Source organism: Pistacia vera, unplaced genomic scaffold (assembly GCF_008641045.1).
Source record: "Pistacia vera cultivar Batoury unplaced genomic scaffold, PisVer_v2 Contig228, whole genome shotgun sequence".
NCBI lineage: Eukaryota > Viridiplantae > Streptophyta > Magnoliopsida > Sapindales > Anacardiaceae > Pistacia > Pistacia vera.
This window is the reverse complement of record NW_022196033.1, coordinates 1,065,396-1,080,367: the sequence shown is the minus strand read 5'-3', so window position 1 is coordinate 1,080,367 and position 14,972 is coordinate 1,065,396. Positions and strand designations below refer to the sequence as shown.

The following is a 14,972-nucleotide window of genomic DNA, read 5'->3' as shown; positions in this document are numbered from 1 at the left end:
TGCCATGGACCTTTAGATTTGGCAGGCCAACATGACACGGAAGGCAAAATTTTTTGTGGCCTTAGCACGGCAAAGGTTGAATTTTAGGACACAGCATGGCCCACCACGCTAGTTCTAAGTAAAACACACTATTTTACACTATCACATCATACCATAAACTTTACTTTTAACAATTACCCTCTGAACTAATTTTAACAGAATAAACTGAAATTGAAAATCCTGCACTTCTATTCAACTTTCCCTTCAAACTGAACTCCTGTGACTTGAAACACACAGTAAATCACATAGATGTTGACTTATAGAGTCGGCTTGATATGAAAGTGAGATTTACTAATATCTTGTGAGTTTGTCAATCCATTTTACTGGTTTAGCCAGCTGTTTCCCATTTTATTGAGAAAAATTACGAAAATTATCTTTATGTTTCTTCTAATTGATACGCTTACTTCTTTGGCTTTCATTATTCATTTTACAATTGTTTACTTTACTCTTTTTGTGCAGGAACTACGTCATGATGATGAGCGTTCTTCCTTTTTGCAGTTCAAGCAAAGCCTAGTTATCGATAGGTCGACTTCTTTTGATCCTTCTGCTTATCCCAAGGTTTCATCCTGAAGGCCGAAGACTGCTGCTCATGGGACAACGTCACCTAAATAGGTTCTGGTCATTTAATCGGGCTTAATCTTAATCTAAGAGCTGCCTATAGTATCTATCACACTCCAGTAGCAGTCTCTTCCACCTTGTCCATCTGGAATGGCTGGCCTAGCTGATAAGACTTATGGCTCCAAAGTCCATCCGAAATATGAACTTTTCCAAGTTATCATATTTGAACCTGTCGAATTCAGGCTTTTCTGGTCATATACCATCACAGTTCTGTACTCTTCATATATCAAATGAGAGAACTGATCTGTACCGGTGAGTTACGGTTACTGTTGCGTGAGTACAAGCTGAGTTGGAATAGGAGATCTCAAATCTCCTCACAGCTATTATTTCTCGAGCAGCAAATTTGAAGCAGAGATTCCAACATCCATTGCAAATTTAACGGCTTAGTTTTCTTGTTTTTTCGAACAATAATCTCAAAGGCCCCATCCCGCCATTCATGGAAAAACAAACAGCACTGAATATTGGATTCTTAATAACAAGCTCTCAGACAGAATCTCAGCAACTACAAGATCTCACATTCCTTTCGCACTTCAATGTCTCAAATAACCATCTCACAAGACCCATACCAAAGGAAAGAAAATTTGATACGTTCGTGAATGATTCATTTGATGGGAACCCTGGATTGTGTGGAAAGTAGTAGCAAAAAAAATTCAAAATTTTAACCCCTCAAAGAAAGAAGAAGATCTTGCAGGCTCCAAGTTTCCATTCGAATTTGGGTAGAAATAGTTTTGATTCTTATAGGGTATGCCAAGATATCGTTTATGAAAGATTTTGAGAGAAGGAAACCCATGCAAGTCAGGAGAAACAGTGTTCACAGAAACATAATATAATTTGCTTCGCTTTCTCTTCAGAGTTAATTAATGTAAAATGCAGCTTTAAGCATCTGTAATTGGCTTAAGCATTTTGGTTTTGAAAATATATTGATTTGAGTGATTAAGTTATAAATTTGACTTATCCGAATCCTAAAGCTTCATTTTACACCAAATGGGAAAGTCTCACTTTCATATGTTTATAAAACCAAAAACGAACAAAAAAGAATACAGGAATAAAATCTGCATGTTGATCAAATCCTCATTGGATCAATCTGACACAATCCTTGGAGAGGCTGTGCCACAAATATTTAGATCAAACAAGCCATTCAAATCAACCTCTAAACGCCAATATTTCTGCAAAATATTTACACAATCAGCCAATTAAACAACATTTTAATATCACATGAAGAGCAAAAATAGCAACATTGCTGCCACTATAGAAATTCCAATGTTGGCAAAATTGGTTTTGTCACTTGAACTTGGTGCAAGAACAGGAGGAGCACCAGTAGGACTAGACCCAAAGTCGAACTCAGTATCATCTGGAGTGGAGCCATTGGCCACGGGAGGTAGCGGTGGATCAACAATATCTGCTATACTAGGGATGGGTTTGGGGCGCTTGCCGGCGGCTCTGGTTCGGAGTACTGAGTTCAGTTATAAGCATATCCCAGGTGTAATGGGTAAAATTGGATAAGGCAGATCAGCATTGAGGTCAGAACATGGGCTTCCTGCAATTTTTAAAAGTAAGTATACTGAACTAAATATTTGCTTCTTGGGTTGCAAGTAATCATCATTTATTCAAAAGTTTTACGCTTACTCAGATATTTGGAGGCAGTAGCAGGAAACTCAGTTACAATCCCGTCTACGCCCAATCCTCCATATAAGTTGCAAGTTCTATGACAGGATCTGCGAAGTAATCGAACGCAAGTGAAATGAACTCGTTTTTGAAAACCTGAGACATATACTGAGATATTTGCACTATGCATTTCCTTTAAAACATTCGTAAATGTTACAGTAAAACCGTCTCTAACTGTAATGAGACTAGGTTCGGGACAATAACTGCGTCAGCATACTTCTTGTTTCCTCCACCGAATCTTTTGGAGCATCGCTTACTTCGTTCTTGAGGTGCAAGACTCTCTTATAAGCACGGACACCGGAAAACTTTGACAACACAGAACTGTCACAGATGAGATAAACACTAGCTGAGTGGATTGCTTGTCAAAGTGGCATTACTTAAGGCTTTGGTGACAACATCTACTATGCAAGACCCTCTTTGATGCTAGATAAGCAGCATTCTGAGCAAGGAGGTTTGAATTAGAGAAGTGCTAATTAATAGTGGAATTTGTTAAGAAAAATGAATGGTTACCTCTATGTTGAACTGAACTCCAGTAACTGCCTTGGTCTTTGCCAGCTCCAGGAATTCATCAATGGTCACAAATTTTCCTGGTCTTAGCTTGAGGGTTTCTTTGGAAGGTATCAGTTTCAGTTGCAAAAGGGCTTTCCATTTCCGCTGAAGCAGTAAAAGTTGACAAGTGAGGATGCTAGCTGAAGATTAGCAGGTAAACAAAAGATAAAAAAAAAAAAAAAATTACGCTTCAATGATTGAATCTCGCTCCACGTTAGATCGAACGAAAAGATTCCCTTGTTTGTTGAATTGCAGGAATACTGGTGACTCGAGACATGAAAGAGGTCATCACGGTTGTTTTTCCCATGAGGTCTGGTGAATCCAAGCAGAAGGCAACTCCATCTTTTGACATTGAACTGAGCAGTCGATTATGTCAGTTCCGTCATCGATCGCTTGCTGATATGCCAAATCAGTACTGCCAGGATAACCCCACTTGCCCCATTGTGAGATATAATCAAAGGTTTCCCTGGGAAAAGATAGAATTTACATTAACATTACAGTGCAACTTATTCATCTTGTGCTTCTAAAATTTGTGTATAAGATTAGTATCTTCCTCTGACAGGTTTGGTGACATTGTTTAGTGCAAAGCATGCTGCATCAAAGAAAATAGTGGGAGTGTTAGTTCAAAGCATTCTCAAGCACAACATATCAGATAACGTTTAAAAGACAAAATCTTGGCCAAATTTCTTGAAGAAATTGCAAACCTTGCTTTCTGATGCTGTAGGAGGAAAATCGGGTGATAAATCCGTCAACAGCAAACTGCGAGTTATCAAAAATTTCAGTACTCATTTGATGGATCATAGCTGTAATTGTAGCTTAGTTGAACATCATTTCAAAATCAGAAGCATATACTTCTAGTTCCTTTTATGTGCATCAGTCACAAGAGCAGTTGCAGGATCCAGATATCCTGTTTTATATTAATAGGAAATATGTAATTTTTCGGGACAACAATGCGGAAGCAAAAGATTTGATAGCAGTAAGATTCTTCAAGATTTCACTGTAGTTTGATGGTTGTTGGTTCAACTTCATTCGGGTTGAGGAACACGAAAACGACGCTTTGTCCTTGCCTTGTTCACCTTCCACCAATGGCCTTCAGAAAACCAATCTCAGGAGATGATAAGTTTTATGCCTCCAACTCTGACAGACTTTGAAGATAGCCTTCCACACTGAGGTTGTGTTGAGAATAGAATGTGTCATACTGCACAAAGGGAGCATTAGCAGAAGAGAAGGAAAAGAAACAAAAAATTTCTGAAACAGAGGTTAAAGAGGAAAGAAGAGAGAAAATACCTGAACATTTAACCAAAACTGAGGGGGTTTAGTTCCCAATACATCTTCAACAGTAGATATTGGAAATTCTCCATCAATACGGATGGTCTGGAGTACACATCTGAGTCACTGCAAGACAAACACATAGTAAATCAAATAAAACCGATCAGAACACAAATCAATGCATCCTCGTGGCATCGGTGTTTTAAGTCCCCCAGACCTGCCCACATGTATTGCACCATGCTATCAGATTAGCTTTTGGTATGGCTATGTCTATGTTACATTTTTACTATAAGAATGTGTTTCTTAACGATGGGTCTCGTTTACTACATCAATTCATTCTAAAAGAGAAAACTCAGTAAAATTTCTGCATCGGAAACTGTTTGTCTTTTAGTCTAATAAACAAGAGCTGGAATTAAAAAAGCCAAAACAAAAAGCCAACATCTGCACCTGATTTTTTTTGAAAAACTACATATATAGACTTACATGATACATTGTTGAAAAGCTGATCAGCTCTATAATCCAAAGCAAAACACCCTTTAAATCCTGTCCATTAACCTTGTAAGTTGTCCTTCATTGGGGTAAATCAGCCAATATTTGTTGAATTACAAATGGATATCTGTCATGCAAATTCCAACACCATCCTTTGTCAATTGCAGATTGCACAACACAGCTACACTGGACAGACTCATCGGAGGCTCACCAAGCTATTCGCAGCACTACTCGATTCCGGAAGAACCCCCGAGAACCCTCCTCGAGCTACCACCAGAGGCTCAGCTCCTGCAAACAGATTCAAGAACCAACTGTTTGTTAATTCAATTGTGTTTCAGAACAAAATTGTATGATTTTAGTTCCAAAACAAGTACCATTTAGAGTCTGCCATTTCTTTGCAGGCTCAGCAGCTTTCACTGCCTCAGGGTTTCTCTTCCTAGATTTTGCATTGACAGCTTTTGTATTGATCAACAAGAAAATGAAAAACAAAACATTATCATCATCTTCAAATCCTGTTACAAATTAGAGTAAACGAGCCGCGAGAGTTAAATCGTATTCCCGAGAGCTCAATAGTGTATCAAAGAAAGAAAGAAAAAAATCTGATAAAGTGAGTCGAACCCAGATGGACTTACATGAAACTTAACAACAGAGGTGAAGAAAAAGCGACATTGAGTTGAAGTTTCAGTGAGGAATTTTCCTCGGGAAAGTGAAGGAAAGAGAAGGAAAATGACAGGAGAGAGTAATTAGTTATGAAGTTAATTCACACTAACAGCTCTCTCTAATAACTCTACCAAATCTTTCATAAATAGCATTGATTAAGAGATGGAGCGGTTTCTTGGTTGAAGATCTTGTTTCCTTGTTTGCTATTCTGGCTCCATTCCTGTGACGCGGGAGAGTGACAGCTCTAAACTTAACGGCTTTTAACTGTTTTTTGATAGAAACTGACACTTCATTATGTCATTCAATGTGTTATCTTTGTGTCTTTTCAAGTAAACCTCTTAAACAAATTAATTAAATTTCATTTAATATAATTAATCCGACAGTTTTAGAATTATTTTTGAATCATAAATAAAAAACGATATATAAATATGAAAAGAATTTTTCTTGTTTATATTATTATCATTTAATTCATATTTAATAATTATTACTAGATGAATAAAATCACTTATTAATAAACGTTTATTAGTTAACGATTTTCACTGTCATATGCATACGTATCATGTTACATTCTTCCAAATCAATTAATTTAATATTTATTTACATCGATTCAACCCAATTTGCCACTCGATCCACAATGAATCATTTTGTTTTTGCTAACCAGTTTTGATTGGGATTGTTTCACATAACATAACTCCATAAGATAGTGAAATTCAATAATTTTAGAGGGGGGTTTTTGATGCTTTCCAAAAACTCAGATTTGTATTTATATTTATATAATCCTCAAGGATCTGAAAAAATAGACCTCTGGATGTGATAAAGCATTCTTGATCCCACATCGAAGAGGTGGTGAGCATCTTAAAGAAATATAAAAAGGCTGAAGAAGTGGAAGCATCGCCGAGCTTGGTAACGTGAGCTTGTGACCCAAGTGGGGGCTTTAAGATGGTGGAACATTGGCTCCATCACTTGAGTCGGACTCAGGCTGGTAAGGTTGGCTAGCCCAATCCAAGCCAGGAGGTGAGACGGGTCTCTGCGAAGGCCAGAGTCTCATGGTTACTAGAGTGGAGGGCCCGCGTGAGGCTGGCTTCACAGAGCAGCGAACACTTCCCGCTCTTGGCAGTGGAAGGATCACTGGCCGGTGCCACCTGGACTCACCATGTCAATGGGTTGACCCAACTGGACATCTTTTTACATGAAATTTCATATATTTTTGCACTGTATTTTCAATTTTTCTTCTTAAATTATCATATTTCCCCCCAAAAAAAAAAATTAATTTCTGGTATATTTTCACATATATTAATTTTCACTTCTTCGAAAATTTATATAAACCTTTTTTTCTTTGTAACGTCGTACAATAATCTTTTATCAAAATCAAAGTCATATAAGTATTTTACCTTGTTCGATAATCTTTCTGAAAATTATACACGAGATTTACTACAAAGTCATTATAAAGGTTATTTTCATGATTTCTTGATTTCGTCCACAATCTTTAATAAGAAAATTGATCTATACTCAATCAATTTCTTTTAACGTTTATTCTTTGAAAATCGAAAAGAGTTTTTAAGTTTGAATTCCTTCCTTTCCAATTTGGTTCTTCTACATTATATATTATAGTCAATATTAAAGTAAATAATTTAAAATAACGCATTAAATCAACACAATTAAAGTACAAGTTGTTACTTATCACTTATTAGTATAGATGAATAATTCATGACAACTGAATAAAACAAATAGAACAAATTCTAACCAATCGATTTAGTCGTTATCAAATCAAAATATACATTTTACTATAGAACTTTTGAACCAAATCGAACCATTCTCTTGTTTACTAAAAATAGAACGGAAAAAAAATTATATAGATTTAATATGTTAAAACCTAAAAGCTATATCATTAAGATTTGTTATGCATATTTGATAATCTTGATTTGGTTTAAGCATACTTAAATCTAGTTTAATTAATGAAAACGAACCAAATGGGTTTTCAATTTTACTTTAAAAATAAAAAATTAAACCAAACTAAACAGGGTCCATGAACTAGCACACTTTTAAACTAAAATAAAATGAAATATTACACTTACAATCTAATTCAATTTTTTTCTCAAACATAAAGTGACAATTCACAATGATCAACTATAATAGGTCATATCACCTAATTACAACCTGATCAATTACAGATTATAACATTGGAGTTGTTCAGAAAATTTTTAAGTCAGACCTCGACCAAAATGCATAGTATTTTATTTTTTATAATTTTTTAAAGTTTTAATCTTGAAAAATCATTAAAAATAATCCGCTCGCCGCATCACCCATTCTCGTGGTTCCGTTCTTTGCATTTTCTCATCACCATGCAAAAATTAGATCAAAACGACAACCTTCGATAAACAGTCTCTTGATGTGTCGAACACCCCTGCCGTACGCAAAGCAAGATTGTCGCTGTACAGCAAAGATACACCCTAACTTATACACTATAATTCAATGAAGAATTTAGAATATAAAGCAACCGACTCCGACCAAAATGCATATCTTTATGAAATGGAAGTATATATCTAATCAAATAAAAAACATCATGGCCCACTGATGCCAGCTAAGCCGATTGCAAAAAGTTTACTCTATACTCAACAACACCGAATCCTTCTCTCCAAATAAAACGAATCTGCTTTCTGCCGTTACTTCTCTCGAATCCAATTAATCAAATCAAAAAACAAGCACAAATTCAAGCGAAGGCACCGTACGAAACTGTAAAATTCGCCACGGAGAGAGAGAGAAATGAAGATCACGGCGTGCTGGTGTGAAATGCGTCCTGAGGGGCCGATCCGGTATTCTAGTGACCGCATCTGACGTCAGCCATTTCGGCTACTTTCAACGCTCCAGCGTCAAGGAGTTCATCCTCTTCGGCGGTCGCACCGTCGCCAAACGCACTCCGCCGTCGCAACGTCAGTCGGTTCAACACGAAGGTCCGATTTCATCTTTTTCTGTTTTAATTGATATGCATCGCTTTCTGTCGATTGGCGTTCAGCTCGAATCGCGTCATTTGAGTTTGTTTTTTAGATGTTCTATTCGTGTGCATAATAAGACAAAAAATATAGTTTGATTTCTTGAATTACGCTTTATTGAGTTATATTTTTCTGCAATTGGACGCCATTTTAGAATAAGTTAATATGTAATTTTTGTAAGTTTAAAGCTATCTGGGATTCTTTTTTGATCTATGTTTGAATTACACACTTATTGAAGCAAGTATAATTTTGATCCTTTAGAATTAGGCTCTGTAATTGAACGCCATTTTAGGGAATTCTTTTATGACCTATTGTATTGAATTACACACTTTAAGATATACTGAAACAAGTGAATTTTTTATCCTTAAGATTAGCGTTTTGAATTGCATTTAAGAGTAAAATTTTTTATTTGATGGAGTTGCAAATGAGTTTAACATTTTTCTTTGTTTTTGTACAAGTAAATTTTGTAATTGTTTTGAGCCCTGGTTTAGGTTAAAGATTTCTTAACTATCTCAATATTTTGTGAAACAACATATTATTGTTTCTTTGCGTAACGGTATTCTTTGTTTTTGAATAACAAATTTGTAATTTTTGTCAGCTCAAAATTTTCAGGATTTATGATTTCTCAGTTATCTTTAATTCCTTATGATTATTGAATTATGGTTTATGATGCATTGAAACAAGAAAATTTGTTCTGTTTGTATTTGGAACATGTTAGCATTTTCCCTTTTCTATTTTTATCATTTTGAGCTTGTTTATGATTGTCAATTATGTTGAATCTGTGTATCTGTGCAAGCTGATAGTTTGAGAAGAAGTAAAGAATAAATTTACTGTTGTGTTGGCTTTTTGGGTTAATTGCTGGATGTTGATTGATTGTGTAGAGTACAAGGTGCATGTTATAATAAAAATGGGCTATGCGCGGTAGGATTTATGGATGATCACTATCCAGTTCGGAGTGCATTTCAGTTCGAATCAGGTATAGTATATGAACCTGTATCAATTTTAATATTGTTTGGGTTTTATGGTGAATGATTCTTTTGAGTGTTTTCTCTAAAAGTGCTTTCTGCAAACTTTCTGATATATAAGATGCTCTCCATATGTTTTACTGTTTCTAAAATCATTTATCTTCATTTATTATGTGATAAAACTTGTGGTATTATAATTTATATATGTTATAAGACGTAAGGAAATGAAACTATCGAAGTTGTTGATAAGTAACAAAGGAAAAAAAAAATAGTTGGAATATTTTGTTATGGGGTTATTATTTATCTATTTTATTTGTTGATTGGAGAGTTCTCACTATTGTGTTTCACGTTTAGATCTTAATATCTTGCATGTTCAGTGAGCTAACGTGGTGAAACTATCTCACTTAGAGTTTGAAGTGCGAGAATGAGAAAGTTGCTTGGTGAATGTAATTTATATGAGTTGAGATATGTTTCATGTTAGATTTTGTGATATCTTTTGTGGTGATGAAACCATTTGGGGATATTGATGTCATCTTGGTTTTCTTGGTTGTTGATAAATTGAAGGTGTCTGGCAGGTGGTAGAAGAGTATCAGAAAAATTTTGGTGATCATGGAAGACTGTACAGGCCGACAGCTCTCAACCATGGCCCTATTGAATGAAGCTTTGACCAAATTTCAGGTATTTCTGATTTCTTTGTCACTCTTGACCATAGTTGGAATTTATGATTTAGATCTCATATCCTGTGCTTACATTGACTCTGATTACCACATTTCAGGACCCTGCAGAGGCTGATAAGGTGTTGAAATTCAAAGGGAATTGGATGAAACCAGATTATCTTGTGAGTGTTGTGCTATTGCTGCACTGGTTTATGTATTGCCTCTTAAGTAATTTTATGTTTTACCGGTGTTCTAGAAGTATTTCATTTGTGTAATTAAAGATCGAAGTTTCCTTTGAATATGCCTTCGTTCCTCATGATTCGAATGTTGCTACACAACCTTCAATTTGCATTCCATTTGATAGGTATTTCCTATTCTAATGTTTCCGTATGAGCTACATCAGAAATTGGGTCTTTAATTAACCTGTAACTTTGCTCGTCTGAAAAGTAGGCTGGGTTTATAATCATTTTTGTTGACATTTTTTATCTTTTTTAAGTGCACCTAGTTATTGAAGTGCTCCAACTGAGCAAAAGTCTTGCCCTCCTGATACAGCTTCGACTCGAAGCTGTATCAGATAAGATGATGTAGATAGTTTGCTTATACTTCATACACGAGGCAAGTGATGGAGTTTCTGAATCTTAATAAAATTACATTTGGGATACTAGATATGCTATATGCTTTTAGTTTCTAGTTTCTCATGACATACATTATACATGAATTTCTTATTTTAATTTTTGTAGGGTCAGGCTTTGGGTTAATAAGTTTATGCTTTGTATCTGTTAACTCGCCTGTTTATCAGATTGGCTTCTCTTTCTTTAAGTTTTGAAGCAGTTTATTCTCTGTTTCAGCATAAAACTATCGATAGTGTGCTTGCACGGGGTGAGAAGCTGGACAGTTTAGTTGAAAAGAGTTCAGATCTTAGTGCAGCGTCGCAGGTAATCCAACAGTAACTTCATATTGCCTTTACTCATTTATCAGTGAACTACTGAAACAGTGAACTACTGAAACAGTGAACATATATGTAGGTTCATATGTGCATAGTCTTTCATGTTAGGGCCCCGATTTGCATGGTGCTTATTCTGGTCTTCCTTGTCATTGGTTTTTGTTGTTTGGTAGCTTAGTTTCCGGTAGACCAATATAATTCAAAGGCTTTTTGAATTTTTTGAGAGTTTATTTGATGACATCCATGTCAATATCTCATTAGGAGATCGTCGACACAGGGAGTAATTTATGTAATTTTGAGAAGGAATTTATCTTGTGGCTAATGCTAGAACTTTATGGTTGTTGAAACAGATGTTCTACAAGCAGGCGAAGAAAACAAATCAATGTTGTAGCATACTGTAAGGGCATTGAGGCAAGGCACGTTTATCCTGTAAGGGCCATATTCACTTGTTATACTTGTTGAAGGTGATGGATGACAAAAAGGGTGATTATAATATATGTTTATATCATTTATCAATTGTTTGCTTGGAAGATTTGTGGTCTTTCATCTTCTGGGTGTTTGTGTTCTTGATGATCAGAAAAAGAAGAAAACAAAGGTTATCGCCAAAAATCTTTTATATTTTAGTACTTATACACTTCTCGTTCTCAAATGTAGCTTGTGTATGTGATTCTCTTGTTCTGATCATACGATATACGTCGACGTTTTTTGTACTATGTCTTCCTATCTAATTTATGGATTCTTCATTTTTTTTCTTCAAAATTACAAATTAAAAAAAAAAAAAAAAAAAAAAATTCCTAATTTTGGTGTGCGCAAGATTTCATTTTATAAGTTTTTGTATATATTTTTCATGAGAGATCTCTCTTCTGTAAAAACTAAAAACTAAAAAGTATTTCATATTAGTTTGTTGTTGGGCTCTGTTGTAGTGAATAGGGGAATGTTTTGGTTTCAATCAGAAAATGGAAAGATGCCTCTAGTAGGAAAGACTCCAAATTACATTGAATGAAAGCATTACACCAAATATTTATACAAATTAATAAATGTCATCTTACATGATGATTAAACGAATATCAAAATCTTTTGCTTATTTAAGAAATAAACGGTATATTACTTACGTCTAAACAATCTTATCATTTCCAAATATATTAACTACTATTAGATGATTTATCGGTTAATTAAAATTCTTGAATGTATTAGTTAAGATATCATGAGTTTGTTCAACTTGGATTGTTAATAAAAATGGTTATTAAAGAGATTTATTCGACTGTCAATTTCAGCGTCTTAAAGTATTAATTAGAGTGTGCGTAAACTAACCAGATATACTCGATCACTAAAATATATATATATATATATTCAAACCTCGGCAAAAATAAAAATTTACATGGGACTGTTTCATCTAATTTGGTGAGACCGTCTACTGAAATAACGATATATAATATATACATATATGTTAAAACTATTTTGTCTTGCTCAATTACCACTATAATCTTCCGTCCGTTCATTTATGTGGCTTTGACATGTAAATGAAGAATGATCATATCACTCCCTCTGTTTCTATATAATTATGTTTTAAACTTTTACATATTTTTTAATGAATCAATTTTATCTTTCCTCAAATTAACTTTTTCCTCTGATATTACAAATGAGAAAATTTTGTTTTTCTCACTGCACATATGTTTTAAATATTGAAATAATTTAATAGAGAAGAGATAAGGAAAGAGAGAGAGAAGATGTGGGCCATGAAAAAAAATAGAGAGAGGAGATGAGGAGAGAGTAGATAAAGGATATATGAGTTAGAGAAATATTGAAAGAGAAAAGATTGCATCATTTATTTTGAAAATTATAAAGAGACAAGGTAGTATATAATATCTCGTCATTATATGATATCTCGGTGTCACATGAGACTAAGCATTTATTTAGGATAAAAAAATTTAGATTTTATTTAAGAGTGGTATTACTTTTGTTTTATTCACAGCACATCAATTGTTGAATAGGATTCAGAATCATAAAAGGAATCCTAGATGAACAGCGTACACAAGTGAACAAGAACCATTTTGCTTAGCCCCAAAGAAACGGATAAACATCAAAATAATACACAACTTAGATAATGTTCCCAAAAGGGGGAGGGACCCTTTTCTCCATTCTGATCCTCAAGATTCCTACCCCATCATAATCACACCTACTGAAATTTATCCATCACCATTTCACATCAACAGACACCTACTACCAAGCGGCAAGCACCATTCACAACAATGACAAGACAACTCTCATAATTCAAAGCGCACACTCTTTTTTACAAACAAAACCCAGAAACCCAAAATGTAAAAGCAACATACATTTTACTTGTTTAGATACATTCATTTTCTACTAATGCAAACAGGGGATTTTGATCCTTTTATTTTGACTTGAAATAAAGCCTATTGTGTTTTTCTTCATTTGCCCAAGAGGGATTTAAACCACCATATGCCTTTGGTGTCCTTGGGGCCTGCATCTCCCTCTGGTGGTGGATCAGTCTGTGGTGTCTTGTGGAGTTTGCTCACATCATATCCTTCACTTTTGGCCTTCTCCACCAGCTGGTTGTAGATCTCATCATCTAGATGAGTCCTCCTGCATAGTATCTGCAATCATAACACCATGAATCGATTAAAAATGGGATTTTGGAGTTGATCAACGGAAGTTAGACAACATACAATCTCACTAGTAATACTAAGGGTTTATCGATGAACTTGTAACATGCAACATCAGATGTATACGATGATAGATGCAAAATTCATGTTCAACATTAGAGATAAAAAATCACTACACAAAATCATCCTAAGGAGCATAGTTGAGCAAAATAACAAAACCCCATTTCAAGACTAGTGAAATACATGAAAAAGGAAAGCAATAACACCGAGAAAGATCAAGAGACATACCCAGAGGTATTTCCTGCTAGGCTGACCAATCAAAGCATACTGATACTCATCATCAATGAACAGAACCCAGTAGTCTCCGACAACAGGGATGATAGGCAAAAATGGAGGCACATAAAATTTGACCTTAAGCTTGGCCTCATCACTATTAGGATTAGCCTTGTAGGCACTGCCTTCTATGGAGCTTCTTTTGCCATCTGACCATGTCTCATTCAAAACATGCACAGTCCCATCTTCATTCAAAGTGTAAGTAGCTCTTGTGTCCACTCCATTCTTGGGCTGAAAAAATGAAGGGAATGAAGCAATCTCATACCATCTTCCCATGTAGCGCTGTAAATCAAGGCCCTTCACCACTTCCATCTGCTTTTTCGCCATGTTTTTGGGATGAAAGATTCAAGCTTTTGCTCAAAGGTTGGAACTTTTTTGAGGAATGGAGGTGGGTTTAGGATAGATTACGATAGTGTTTGTTATTGATAAGGTGGGGTTTAAGATTGGAGAAGTGCTCGGTTAAAAAGAGAATCTGTAATTTCTGTTGGAAGACGTGGAGGGCTTAGAGCCTTTGAAGTGTTAAGTGTTGAAAGATCGGAAAAGCCAGATGGATTTGGGAGTTTCTAGGCTGTGTCCTGTTGGAGCCAAAACAAACCAAGGGCTTGTTGCTTGCTCGTGAGTAATGAAAGTGATTTTGAGAGAAAAATATGGTAAAACTTGGTGAAGAAGGAAAGAAATTTGTTCACAACAATGTGTCGACACTGATCTAAAATGTGAATATGATGGAGAAGAAAAGTCCAAAGAAGTTAACTTTAGCTAAATATCTAGCATACAAGATATTGATGAATGCATCGAACAAGGGATTTCCACAATATTTTTTATCATGATATCATCATTGATTAGAGGAGGGATTTTGGTCAATTATGGTGTAGATTATGCGTTTTAAAATACTATAATTTATCCCCTTAAATTTAATCTTTTAATTGGGAAATGAGGTATTGGTAAAGAACATGAAATTACAAATAATTCTTCTACTATGCCATGTTACATAGAATAATTAATGCATTGGCTTGTAATGTTATGTCAAATATTTATTATCACATTAATGCCTTTGATATGTGTCACTACTTGTTATGGAAGGTATATTTCTTGTTGCCTTGTTAATATATTGCTTTTAATCTTAAATTCTTATTATATTATATACTTATTCAATTATATTATATTGGTATGAA

The 14,972-nt window shown here is 34.9% G+C and overlaps 1 protein-coding gene and 2 pseudogenes across 1 annotated transcript; 1 reads left to right on the top strand and 2 right to left on the bottom strand.

Moving 5' to 3' along the window:
- Window positions 1-1,868: 1,868 nt before the first annotated feature.
- On the bottom strand, window positions 1,869-6,337 carry LOC116131057 (annotated as a pseudogene).
- Window positions 6,338-8,052: 1,715 nt separating this feature from the next.
- Window positions 8,053-11,602, top strand: LOC116131085 (annotated as a pseudogene).
- Window positions 11,603-12,879: 1,277 nt separating this feature from the next.
- On the bottom strand, window positions 12,880-14,466 carry LOC116131079 (temperature-induced lipocalin-1). The gene is made up of 2 exons (XM_031416721.1): window positions 13,756-14,466; window positions 12,880-13,458 (listed from the first exon to the last, which is right to left on the bottom strand). Exons 1-2 carry the CDS (start codon window positions 14,125-14,127, stop codon window positions 13,273-13,275), a joined length of 558 nt encoding a protein of 185 aa, XP_031272581.1. The 5' UTR covers window positions 14,128-14,466; the 3' UTR covers window positions 12,880-13,272.
- Between the last annotated feature and the right edge of the window lie 506 nt (window positions 14,467-14,972).

Bases quoted from the DNA above. Each gene is read 5' to 3' on its own strand.
- LOC116131079 (XM_031416721.1), bottom strand. From the start codon at position 14,127: ATGGCGAAAAAGCAGATGGAAGTGGTGAAGGGCCTTGATTTACAGCGC. The intron at 13,459-13,755 runs GTATGTCTCTTG...TTATGATTGCAG, and splicing joins CTAGCAGGAAATACCTCTGG to ATACTATGCAGGAGGACTCA.